Here is a 13,422-nt window from a genome sequence, read left to right as displayed (position 1 = left end):
TAAGTTATGGCAAATTTAAAAAGATTTCTTTTTTGAAAACTAAAATTCTTCTGAAAAGATTTGGTTCTAAACATTTATATGAAAACCAATGGTTAAACAAACCCTACTGTTTGAGCAAATCAGTGATAAAAAGAGAACAATTTTTTTAAGATTAATATAAAAATTTAGAAAACAAAAAAATTTGTTTCAAAAAAATTAATTTTTTAGGAGATTGTTAGGAGATCGGTGAACAAAACTAAAAGTTTTGGTAAAAGACTTAAAAAGGAGATAAAAAAAATTATTTAAGATTTCATAAAAGTTAATTGCTTGCATTATCTGCTTTCTAATTTTCTAATTTGGATATATAATATATAAGTTTTGAGTGTGCCATTTCACAGTTATAGAAATTTGCCTAACTTTCATGATGAAATTTGATGATGATCATGATCATGATGATTATCATGATCCTGACCATGATCCTTACAATACTTTGTTTTAAATATATGATGCTGAAACTTTTTTTTATCATTTATTATTTATATTTTACTTTTTTATCAAGTCAGTAATTTCAGCCTGAAAAGATTTAATGAAATAAAAAATTATTATGAAAATTTGTTTTTCTATTGGAAAAACCAAAGATCAATACCGTCGAAAATTAAAAGCAAGTTTTTTTTATAAAGAGTTAAGGGGAAAGTTCTGGGAGGAGGAGGGGGCGGGGAAGAGGAGGAGAGGGGACGAATCAAATTCTCAGATACGTTTTTATGTATCATTCTAAAATACCTACAAAAGTTGCCATCCGGTATAAGAAATTATGCTACTAATTATAAGGTAATCTGTACTTGTATATTCCGTTTTTCGGAAAGAGACTCTCATGCTATACTTCTTTTGCATAAAATCTTTTGCCACGTGCTCATCCTACCTGGAATGCCAAAAAAACTCAACTGTCAAATTCATTTATTAGACGGAAAGAAAATCAGCGTTAACATTGCAGTAAGTCAACAATTTAATGTATATATTTTCTTGAAATTAAGCCCATGCTTAAATTCAATCTATTATTATTTTTTAAAACTTCGTGTGAAACTTAAATTATAAAACGTGAAATGAAAAAATTACAAACTAGCTGTATAATACCAAGAGACAAAGTTTAATATCAAAACGAAAGTATACATAAAAACATATGGATACTTAAAATCTTCAGGCGTCAACAAATGGAAGAGCTGGCTACTGTACTACAATTGAAGGTACAAAAGGATTTCATCCTAGAAATCTAAAGATTAGAAATCTAAAATTTTGTCAAGATACCAATAATGAATTTTGATAGAAAATTAAAGATAGAAAATTTTAGCACTGAAGAAAAAGAAGATTTGCTAGAAAGACAATATGGCTTTCCTTTATCACTTGCTTACTTTTACAGCCAGTTTAAGAAAAAAACGAAACTTCTCTAGAGTAAATTTCAAAATTTTGCCTAAAATAAGAAATGCAAGATGGAATAGCTGTCTATGTGTACAGCTGTGCCAATAGCTGTGTCAACACAAGATGGAATAGCTCTATTCTATGCTTAGCTAGAGTATATATTACTTCCAGAACAATCAGCCAAAAGTCAGTCATATGTGACTTTGTTATTTGCACATGATTTTCCAGTTACATTTTTGTGTTTTTTGGCCAGTTTCCAATTAGATAACCACACTAATCTGTCAAAAGTTTGCATAGATTACTTAGAAATTTTTGTTCTGTTGAGCCAGCCGCTGAATTTTTCAATTCAACAGTAAAATATATGTACTAAATGTGGAATTAAAGTTATGCATGATTTACTTCCATTTTGCAAAATCATTGAATTTGCACAATTGAAAATAAACATTAAATTTCTTCTTAGAAATGAACCTTAAGAAATCTACATGTATTTTTAATTTGAAAAAAGCCTATTTTGTATATATAAATATATCAAGGGGTGACATTTTTTAAGAGTTGACACTAGCGTAGGATCTTAAAAAATAGTCATGTGTGTGTTTGTATATATAATATATAAAGTTTAATTTATTTAGACTTTATTTAAGATATATGCAAACCCTTTCAAAAGAAGCTCTTTAAAAATATATACAGTGTGTGATCATAATTTTCACGTTTTTGTTTTTTGTTTGCTTATAGAATGTACATACAAGCCTTCAATTGCTGAGACTTGTTTGTGGTGAAATTGGTATTAAAGAAACATGTTATTTTGGCTTTAACTATTCACATCCTAAAGATAATATAGTGAGGAGAATATAAAAACCTGTTTCTTTTCTGTTTATTATATTTATTATAAAATATTAATATATAAATAGGCTGTAGTAAACAGTACAACAGGAGAAAATAAAAAATTTCAGTGACATTTGCAGAAGTATTTATAGAATACATAAAGTAACACAAATGAACTATCTTTAAAATGATATACTTTTAGAAAACTTGGATTGATCAAAGTAAACCTTTAAATAAGGAACTTAAAAAAGGTTTGTGAATTTTTTTATATTTATTCAGTTTCATAAAGGTTTGTGGGGTTTTCATATATAGTCATTGTTGTTTAAGGATAAACTTCTTCAACAATAAATTTAATATTCACGCTGAAGTTTGTTTTAAACTGTTTTTTTCTTTGATTACAACTTTGATGTCAAAGTTCATGAATAAACTTTTTTCTTTAGCTAAGTTAATAAATTTAATTTTAATTTAGACTTTAATAGTGTTTACTAAAAATAAAAGATTAGGAAAAACATGCTAAAAAAACAAGAAATTTATAATAAATAATTTTCTGTATATGTTGAGGCAAGTTGTAGGATTGCTTTAGCATTCCATAGTTCTGTCAACATGCATCTATTTATAGTGGTTGGTACTTTCCAGCCAAATTTTTCATGATCACCATGAGGTGGTTAACAACTGATACTTGAATGTTGCCTGGTAAAGCGATAGTTAAGAAAAACTCTACCAAACAACGAATAGTCCAAATTTCTTCATCTTTTTATACCTGTAGAATTGATCATCACCCAAATCTACTCCCTTTTTTCCCCACATTCTGATTGTAAAGGACAACTGACAGCAGTAGAGAGTAAGGTTAGAATTTGTTTACTATCTTGGTAAGACCTACTTAGAATGGGTTTCTTTCACACTTTTCACCCCCATAACAACCTCTTTGTTGACACTTATTGCGTTTTTCAAAAGTCAGTTTTAAAAGTCAGTAAATTAACCCACAATATGAATCAATTCAAACTAGTGGAAACCTCGTAAACTTTAGGTTTTAAACAAATAGTAACCAACTTTTAAGACAAATTGAGTTCTCTAAAGTTTATTAAAATAGAACTCCTTATGCTTTTAAAACAGCAGAATTTTTTGTGTCACAAGTTATACATAGTTTATTATTTTTGAAAAAAAGCATAATGGATTTAATTTAATAATAGTTCTGCACAATGTCTTTAAGTTTGAAATAAATTACTAAAAATTTAAGAAGTATGACATTTTTTTCTATAAAAGTAAATAAATCATTTAAAAATTCAATTTGTTTGACTTAATTCAAATGATTAATATAGAAGTTTATACATTAATTGTTATTATTTCTTGTAAACAGAAAAAAAAAAAAAAAATGCTCAACTTGAAAATGTTTAATCATTTATAAATTTTTATAAACAGTTTAACAAAACATAGTTGTACCATAAAATAAATTTCGGTAACCATAAAAAAGATGATATGGAAAACTTACTTCTAACATTTAACTCAACTTAATTGACTAGATTAATGTTATATAAATAATATTAATAAAATATTAATAGGCTAGATTAGGTGTTTTTTTTCCTAATCTTGTACAATGTGTGGCTGTTATATTTGTCTTTATAGTTAGCTTTAAAGGTTTTTTATATTTTATAACATAGAATGTATTGTGTCACATAATGTTTAATAAGAAAGCAAATAACACATATTTTTCCTGCTCAATCCTTTTTTTAACCTATAGAGATTTGGTTCTAGATGTTTTAAAAAATTATAATTTTCATTTTTAGCTTCAAATAGATTGAACTTTGGTGTTCAATTTTACCCACAATGCATGCAGCTAATTTGCAATGACTTTGTCAGGTTAATTTGCTTTATTCACTTAAAATAAACTATGAAGTATTAAAATTTGAATTTTACTTTATATTTTTGGAAGTCACTCTTTCATCTATTCTTACTTTTTTACTTGAATTGTTACTTTAAGCATGTAATGAAAAACATTTATATTCCTGCATTATTCAATTTCAAAAAAGATTATTCAAAGCTATTTAAAATCCTTAAAAGCACTCAAATTCTATTAAATACCTTTTTTGTGTGTGTGTTAAAATGGTTTTTTTAGTTGTGCGTTAACATTTTTGATATTCACAAAAAGTTTTTAAAATGGGGTGTGTGTTTTTAAAAAGAATCTTTTATAATATAATAAAAGTTTATTGATAAAACAGAAATCTGAAAACTTACCAACATCAAAGTTAATAAAATGATGACATGAACATTTTGTAATTTGTTTAACATCAACGAACTATGAAACTTTAACTAGTTTTAAACTATATTAGGATCTATTTTTAAGATACTTTAGAGTTCAAACCTAAAATGAAACAAAAAAAGCTTCCTGATACATAAATGTTTTGTTTAAAATTGAAAATATTTGTAAGTCATATTAAGTTTGTCTTCTAGATACCAGTTTATGTTACAAGTTCGACTTAATTTGCTAACTGGCAGGTATGAATGTTAACAAGAAATTTTCTTCAAAAGTTAAAAATAACAAGACCAATTCGCATTCTATCAAGACTTGAGAACCTCAAATTCTGATAGAATATGAATTGGTCTTGTAAAACTCTCAAAGAATTTTGGCTTCTGCTAAATTTAGCAGGAAGTTTATACTGGTGCCAAGCCAAACAGTAAAAACTTTGAATTAGAGTGTTCCAAAATAAAGTTTTTTAATCTATTTGAGCTCTTTAGATTTCTTAGAACTTTAAGCTGATGTTTATCAATTATCAACAAAGTTTTAATTAATTTTTTTAAAAAGAATCCATGCTCATCAGTATTTTTACTTATTTATTTATTTGGTATTTCTTTATTAATTTTTTAAAAGTAGATTTATATTTTTAAAAATCATTTAATAAAAAAAAGTTTAATTAATTTTACTTATTATTGTCTTAAGTATCTGTAACTAAAACTCTGTTACTATTATCACTATTTTTATTGTATCTTTTTATAGTATACATTAATACTACTTTTAATTAGCCATTCCATAAACAGCACTCAATCAAAGTATAGAAACTTCCATTATCATAAGTGTGTTTAATAATTTTGACTTTTTCCTGATGTTATTATTGGTCTTTTTTTTTTTTTTTTTTTTTTTTACACTTTTAGGTGGAACTGCTCAGTACCAACTCATGCTTTGTTAGCTTCTTTTATATGTCAAGGTTTTAAAACATTTTATCGTGCCCTTGCGTACTTTCCTAAGACTCTAAATTCTTTTTTTATATTTTAATTAAAATTAATTTACTTAGTTTTCTGAATATAAGTTGGAATTGTGTTTTTTTTGTAGTAATCTTAATATAAAAAAGAATTTCGTTAAAAAATGAAACTTCACTTGAACTTAAGCAAAATCTATTTTCAAATTGTTTAGGAGAGTTTGGTGATTACAATTATGATTATCATGCAAATGATTATCTCAGAAAAGCCTATTTTATGCCCAACCAGGTTCGAAATTTTTCTTGAATTTTTCTTCACTTGTTATGAAGGTTATTAAAAATTAAATTATTCATTATGTCTTCCTCATTTGTGTATTCATTGTATCTGTTTTATTTGCTTTGTCTCCTTATTTCATTATGCATCAATTAGTTCATTGTTCATACATTACTGGTTTATGCATTTATATATCTGGTTAATATAGTTGAATGAACACTAAAGTTTTATAATTTACAATGATTCTATTAGTATTCACCTTTTATTGAATAATACTAGCATGGTTCTATTAATATTTAATTTTATTCACATGATTCTATTGATATTTAACATTTATTATATAACATTACCATAATTCTATTGATATTTAACATTTATTATATGATATTCACATGATTCTATTGATATTTAATGCTTATTATGTAACATTTTTTTGAGTTCACTAATTTTAACAGCAAAGATTATAAAAAATTTTTTTTTTTTTTTGGTATTGTTTTCAAAGCAATACCTGTTTTATATATAATAAGTGTTATAGTTAGCAGTTAGGATTAATTTAATTACCATCTTAGTATCCTGTTAACTAATTTAATTATCATCTTATTATCCTATTATTGTGGTTTGTACTGCTGTAAAAAGTAGATACATGTTCTTTTTTTTTATTGTTATTTTTTTTTAGGGGGAGAGTTTTCTGGAAAAAGTAGAAAATTTTCATAAAGCTCACAAGTAAAACATTAAAAGTGCTTCTTTAAAAAAAATGTTGAGGAAGTAAAATCATTGCCAATATTTTTCTGGTTTCTTGTCTTTCAGGTTTATTTCCTTAACAGATGCTGATAAATTGTATTTAGACACTGCTCAAAAAATCTCTGTATTTGGTATGGAGTTATGGAGTGTTATGGTAAGTTGGTTTTTAGTTTGAAAAGTTTTAAATTCTCAGTAGAAGCAAAAGTACTGAATGTTAACAATATTCCATACTTCATTTACTTGTTGTTTTTTTTTTGTTTGTTGTTTGTTGTTTTTTATTACTAAAAAGATTAATTTTCTTGGCTTTTGTAATCATTGAAATTGAATAAAGTTTAGAAATTTTTAATCTTAAAAATTAACAATCATACAACTAACAAAGTACCAGTCAAGTTATAACTTATCAAATACTATTGGTTTCCTTATAGGATTTGGACGGTAACACTGTTTTTCTTGGGTTGAATTGGATGGGAGTAAGCGTAGTTCATAACCATTCTGTTATTCATACATTCGTTTGGTGAGTTCTTTTCATCATTGCATGTGCCTATAAGGTTTGAATTCTGTTGCTCTATTAAATTTATCTTAGAATCTTATTGAATAACTTTCATGTGTTAAATGTTTCATTTTTTAAACGAAATTTGTTAAAATAATTTAAGGAAACTTTTTCAGGCCTGTAATAAGTAATATTCATGCAAATGCCAAAGAAATCATCATTGATGTTAAAGCTCATATACAGGTTGGTAAAAACCTTACACATGATGATGATGATGATGATGATGATGATGATGATGATGATGATGATGATGATGATGATGATGATGATGATGATGATGATGATGATGATGATGATGATGATGATGATGATGATGATGATGATGATGATGATGATGATGATGATGATGATGATGATGATGATGATGATGATGATGATGATGATGAAATTTAAAAATTATATTTAGAACAAAGTTTATGAGACATGCGTAGGTTTTACTTGTTCTTCCCTTCTCAATGCCAAACGAATTTTGAAGTATGCAACAGCTTATCGTGAATTTATTTTACTGTAAGTAAATCTCTCAGTTATTACTAAAGAAAATTTTACTAATCATTTGATGTTTGTTACTTTAAGTGAATTTTAGAGGAGCTGGACAGATATCGAATCCAGAATGTCAGCATATTTCTAGAAATCAAACATCGTTTGAAAGAATTTCAAGTGCAAAGTTCTCAAAGAGTGTTTTAAAAATAGGTGTGCTTGTTGTTTAAAACAAAGAAAATAAAATATTTCCACAAGCTTTTTATAAATATCCTAACTTTTTTGTATTGTGCTCTTTATCATTTTGCTTTAGATGGAAACTCAGAAAACTTGATCGGGTAGGAATAATTTATTCAATAAATTATCTCCTTTAAAATTTTCATTTCTTAATTTTGTACTACTGTGTGATGTTAAAAACATCTTAAAACAGATTAAGAAATAGTTTATATTATTCGGTAAAAGATTTTTTTTTAAAGAATCTTTATAGATGCATTAGTGTCTTGTTAATAGTATCATTGTTTTAATATTTAATCCGGTTCTTTAAACTCAACTTTGCCAATAACTTTTTTGTTATTTCCCTATTTAACCGATTCATTTGTACTTGATTTGCTTTTACAAAAGAGCAACTAAATTTTTTTGAATTAAATATCTAGTACTAAACTTTTCTGAGTACAGAGCTCAAGATTCTTATGAAAATGATTAACTAATAGAAGGTGAAAAATTAGAAGTGCTGAATAAGGAAAAAGAAAATTTTGAATCTAGGATGCTGAATCAATCAAAATATAGATGTTGACTACAGAAAATGTAAATATCTAGAGGTGAAGTTAGTGAGGGATAAAAGGGCCTTTACTCCTCTCTTCCTAGGTAATAAAAATTAACAAACGGAGATTTGTCAAAATTAAAAAAAAAATCACCCAATTGGTATTTTACAAAATATATTCAAAAATCCATCAGAAAGACAGTGAGCAGAAACAGACATTAACACTGCAAAAATTAGTCAGAAGATTATTTTAACCGAGTTTTTGACCGAGTTTTATTGCGAAAAGAATAGTAATAAATTTAAGTGAAAGTTCTTGTTGACTTTGGTTCATTTCACTGAAGAATAAACTTTCTTTACCATTTTAAGAAAAAATACTATTTTACCGAAATAAGCTGAATGACGTCAATCAGAAAATTTTATGAAATCTTACACGAAACTTTGCAATTGGATACCTCTGATAATCTCTGGAATCTCCAGGGAGAAAATTATCAGGAATTTACGGTTGTAGCCGCTACTTTTCTTTTAGTAAGTTTTTACACATGATAGAAACATCTAGTGATAATTTAGTACTTATCTGTATTTACTTTCTAGCGTTGGTAAAAGCGGTTCGCCTTTAACACTGTCAAATATATCTCACCAAGTTAAAGATGTTCCTAAAAACGAGAACTTACATCAAGAAACATTCGAGGAAATAGACAGGAGAGTAGATAATCCTCATTCCGAAGAACCTAATCTAACACATGAGTCGGATATGTTATCAAGAACTGTTAATGATAAAAATAATTTGATAGGAGATGACTTTGATAACGAGATGGTTGTGATTGAAATTAGTGATACCAAATGACGGTGATGTCCAAAAACTGATGAAGTTTTTTTAAATTTTTTATTTAAAGAAATTTTGTATAAAAGTGTTTGTTTTTTTTTTCAATAGAAAAGAAATTTTTCTACCATGCGCATGAGCAGTTAATCTCAGTAATCTGCGAATGAGGTATATTAAGCAAAAATGATAATGGAAAAGATGAATGTTAAATAAAAATTAAGTTTCTTGAAAAAAATAGTTTTTCTACTTAGTCCCCCTTTTGCTTTAATTAATTCTCTTTAATTCTCTTTAAATAATTATTTCTCTTGAACGCCTTGATAATGATTCTACAAGTGAGTTTGTTTCAAATGAGCTGACTTTATCCCAGTTTCCACAATGGCTGATTATAGCATTTCTTTCTTCCGAAAGGCCCGAGTTCCAGTTTATCCAAACTTTTAGTGAGATGTTCTTTTTTTTAACAGTTATATTGCTAAAAATATTGTTTAAGTAATGGCCTAATTTACTATATTAATAATTAAACGCAAGATGTCACTTACAAATGTAAAGGATCAAGAGTGGCCTGCAAGAAAAGGAGAAACTATTGCTAACCATCTTATAAATGAAATTGCTCTAAGCTGTGTAACGTAATTAAAAGTTATCATATCCAATTTCTTAAAAAATGTGATAAGGAAAATTTTAAACGCAGTGAAAAGAATGCGATGTTCAGTTATGTTTTAAGCTTAATTCAGTTCGAAACAAACTCTGTAAAAAATTTGTTTTTTTATAAAAGTTTTGATGATATAAACACCCTGTATTAACAAAGATGGCATCCTTGATTACCAATCACTTATATGAATAAAATTTTCAGTGTTGTTTTTCTAAAGTGAATGATCAAGTACAATAGATGCATAATAATTCTTAATTGCCAATAGAGTGATTAGTAACAGCTGTTGTTCTATGAAGAAATACCCTGTCTTCGCAATGTCGATAGCATCAGAAGATTTTCTTGTGTATTGCGACCCATATTTTTTTAGACTCAGATGAAGATTTGTGCGATACCCCCAAGAAATACTTAAAGCCTCTTCTTGAGTAGAAAGCTGATTTAGAGGACGTGTACTTGAATGAATTAATATTCCATATCAATAACAGAATCTAGCTGAACCAGAAGCCATCTATAAAACAAGTTAAAGTAATAAAGTATTTAAATAAATTATAAATAGACTTTAAAATATTACCTATATCATGAAGTCTATTGTACAGAAAGTAAATTGGATAATGAAATAAGCGCTTTGTGAGACAGTGATACAGTAAAACAGTATTTAAATGAACTAGAATTTCATATTTTTATAAAATAGAATAAATGAAAAAATATATATATATACTAATGGGTAAAGTTAATAAAGAATAATGCATCCAATAAAACATACCTAGATATATTATTACATCAACATTTATGCGGTCGGATCAAATACGGGAGACAAACATTATTTAAAACAGCTTTAATCATTATAATAGTACTTTTATGCACAAATGGGAACTTTCTCGCTAGAGACAATATGGATTGAGAAAATGTACCCGCCCTAATGTAGATTCAAAAGCCAACACATTCTGGATGTTCAAAAATAAATGTTCTAATTTTCAAAAATTTAAACAAGATTTTGAAAAATGCATGACAAAGTTCTTACAATTGCTCTACAATGGTAGACAAAGAAGACTAATTTATACCTGTCTAATACCTGCAATTTTATTGCTTTATTAATAATTATTATAATTCGGTCCGTAGAAAAAACTTCTACCACAATAGATAAAATCTGATTAAGATCAGCAATTTTAGATGACAGATTATCAGGGCTTTATACGATGAACATACGAAGCAGATAAAATGTACAAAGAGAATAAATAATCGAGGGAATAGAAAAAATTTACAGATAAGACTATCAACAAATTTGGGCGTATTCAAATAAGCAAGAAGATTTGCTGAAAGATTTTCTAAGAGCAAATAGAAAGTTATAATTAGAATAACAATGATACAAAGAGGAAAATATAATACTCTGTACGAAGTGAAAATATATTTTCGTTGCATACGCTTGAAATATCAGAAGCTCAAAGTAGTTGACGTAGGCAAACTGCAGCCAAAGTAGACAAACTGTAGCCAAAGTAGATAAGTACTAAATGCTTAATCAACATTAGGTAAATGTTTTATTATCAATGAAGAGTTCACTAAAATAGTTTACAGAAAGTAAAAAATGTTTTTCTCGAGTTTTTCTGACCCACCTGGTTTTTAATAAAACAATTGCTTAATTTGATAACTCCCATCACAGTATCCCATTTGCTCACACAGAGCTTCATCATTTTCAAAGGTATGTTTAATCAAAAATCTTAACTATGTTTATTTGTAACAGTAATTGGGGCAAATGCTGCACTGATGTAAACTAAGATTTAGGAAGAATATTCGGTAAAGCTGAAAAATAGTACTGTTGCTATGGAGGTTATTAAAGAAGCTAAAGTTGTTAGAGTTATATATAAAGTTAAGTTTTCTAAAGATCTATAATAAATTTTCTAAAATGATTTTGAGATTGTGAGTCTGATAAATTTTTCATAAAACAAGAAAATAATAATTTTTAATGATTTTTCGGCTGATATAGAAGTTTGTACTTTATTGTTACTGCTTATGTTAAAATTTTTTAAAGACTTTTACAGAGATTGAACTCGTTATAGTGCTGTGGTTAGACTTAAAAATTTTATCGACAGGCTTTGTTCTTAACCATTAAGAGCTTATTCACTGATATTCGCTATCAAAACAATAAAAAAAACAGTGGTCTTCAAACAAAATCTGATATCATGGCTTCATAATCAAGTTATTTAGCAAACTTCACCTTTTTCACCTCAACGGTTACACTGTTGAGATGACCAGCATAAGACGCTGCTCCTTTGTAGCCTTGTGAAGCTGCAATAGTTGTTATCTATAAAATAGAAAAGAATTATCAATAATATTCGTAAGAGTACCTAGAGTTGCGTTTGTAACATCAGAGAGAATAGTGCGACTTTCCTCTTCGGGTTCATGGTCCTGGGACTTCTCCCCCTCCCCTACTTGATTAACCTCTGCTTAATTAATTTATTTTCTTAATTGACCTTAAAATTTAAATGATTATAAGATAAGAACGACATTGCAAAAAAGGTTCAGGTAGCATCGACAGTATTTAGCTGATGCGAGTACTTCAAATATGTTACAAGCAGGTGTTATATTTAAGTTTTGCAAACATTATGAAATATTAGATAATGCTTGAAAAAGCGGTGTTTCTCTTTTGCAGGAATGGAAAAAGTTACTTTCCAAACACAGATCGACACAGTAATAAAATTCTCCAAAAGTTTATGGTATTACTTGAAGGTTATTCCTGATAAGTAGTCGCTTCTATAAAAAATATTGTCGTAAATTTTTAAAGAAACAAAAATGTTTTTTTGATAAATTGATATTTTATAGGAGTTGACACTCTCAATTAGTAATTTCTTAATTTTTGCTTAAAAACTCCAGAAAAAAATACATGGGGGGTGGTATTTTAAAAACTGTTTTTTCCCTAATGCAGATATTAAAGAAAATATTGATTTCAATAATATCCAATAAATTTATTCAAATTTTTGCCGCCAAAGTTACCGCGGGTTTTACAGTCGAAAGTTCTAAGCGTCAATTGTTCTTCGGGTTTAAATATCACGAATCAGTTTCTTTAACCTAGAAATAAAGTATACAGTTGATATTTAAGAAAAAAGACCACTCTTCTCCACTTTTATCAAAAGTATAATGCATAACTTTTAGTCAACAATAAAGTCAGTTAGATGGTCATTTTAGCGTTAAGTGATTAACAATAATCATTTAATGTCATTATTATGGTTACTTGAGGGCTTTAAGAATTAAAAAATCAATTCAAATTTATCTAGTATTTCTCTAAATAAACTTGAATTGATTTTTTAATTCTTAAATCCCTTAAGTAACCATAATAATGAAATTTAGGGCCTGTTTATATGGAAAGCGGGCTGGCTCGGCAAACGAGCCAGCCCGTTTACCGAGATATTGACGTCATCATATGACGTCATTATCTCGGTAAACGGGCTGGCTCGACATCAATGATGACGTCATCATATGACGTCATCATTGACGTCGTTTATATGAATAAACGAGCTAGCCCGGATAGCGAGATTTCACTGTTTTTTGCCGAGATCTCGGCAAACGGGCAGGTTAATTTCTTATATAAATTTGTACGCATGCGTATAAACTCTTACATTTTTTAAGTTTGAAAGCTTCCGCGTAAAATAATAAGTTTAATAATAAAACTGACAACTTCCATGTACTTAAAATTTTAGTTGTTTTGCTTTTATAATTTACCAAAGATCCAGTACCTTTTAAGTAATATAAAGTAATAC

General features: G+C 27.6%; 1 protein-coding gene across 16 annotated transcripts; it reads left to right on the top strand.

Moving 5' to 3' along the window:
• The first annotated feature begins 593 nt into the window (after positions 1 to 593).
• Positions 594 to 9,115, top strand: LOC145189590 (band 4.1-like protein 3). Of its 16 annotated transcripts, none has more exons than XM_090086726.1 (16): positions 726 to 969; positions 2,125 to 2,229; positions 2,417 to 2,465; positions 2,981 to 3,055; positions 3,999 to 4,071; positions 4,663 to 4,707; positions 5,362 to 5,414; positions 5,621 to 5,694; positions 6,356 to 6,402; positions 6,487 to 6,574; positions 6,846 to 6,934; positions 7,087 to 7,153; positions 7,377 to 7,477; positions 7,554 to 7,660; positions 7,761 to 7,785; positions 8,799 to 9,115. In XM_090086726.1, the coding sequence occupies exons 1-16, from the start codon at positions 904 to 906 to the stop codon at positions 9,049 to 9,051; spliced, it is 1,317 nt and encodes a 438-aa protein (XP_089942852.1). In that variant the 5' UTR covers positions 726 to 903; the 3' UTR covers positions 9,052 to 9,115. The 16 variants fall into 16 exon arrangements, 6 of the variants coding, with proteins under 6 accessions (XP_089942852.1, XP_089942850.1, XP_089942855.1 ...); XR_016452312.1 differs by having other exon boundaries at positions 754 to 969; positions 6,525 to 6,574; positions 6,846 to 6,890; positions 7,544 to 7,660; XR_016452310.1 differs by having other exon boundaries at positions 754 to 969; positions 6,525 to 6,574.
• Positions 9,116 to 13,422: the final 4,307 nt, after the last annotated feature.

This window comes from Hydra viridissima, unplaced genomic scaffold (assembly GCF_058129835.1).
Source record: "Hydra viridissima isolate aposymbiotic clone 2 unplaced genomic scaffold, HvirCarnegie_v1 scaffold_5, whole genome shotgun sequence".
In the NCBI taxonomy this organism is placed as follows: Eukaryota; Metazoa; Cnidaria; class Hydrozoa; order Anthoathecata; family Hydridae; genus Hydra; species Hydra viridissima.
The sequence above is the reverse complement of the archived record's forward strand: the minus strand, read 5'-3'. Positions and strand labels throughout refer to the sequence as shown.

Coding starts and splice junctions, on each gene's coding strand:
- LOC145189590 (XM_090086726.1), top strand. CDS start 904: ATGCCAAAAAAACTCAACTGTCAAATTCATTTATTAGACGGAAAGAAA. Junction 4,072..4,662: donor ATTTGCAATGACTTTGTCAG/GTTAATTTGCTT, acceptor TTTGTCTTCTAG/ATACCAGTTTATGTTACAAG. Junction 7,786..8,798: donor AACTCAGAAAACTTGATCGG/GTAGGAATAATT, acceptor TTTACTTTCTAG/CGTTGGTAAAAGCGGTTCGC.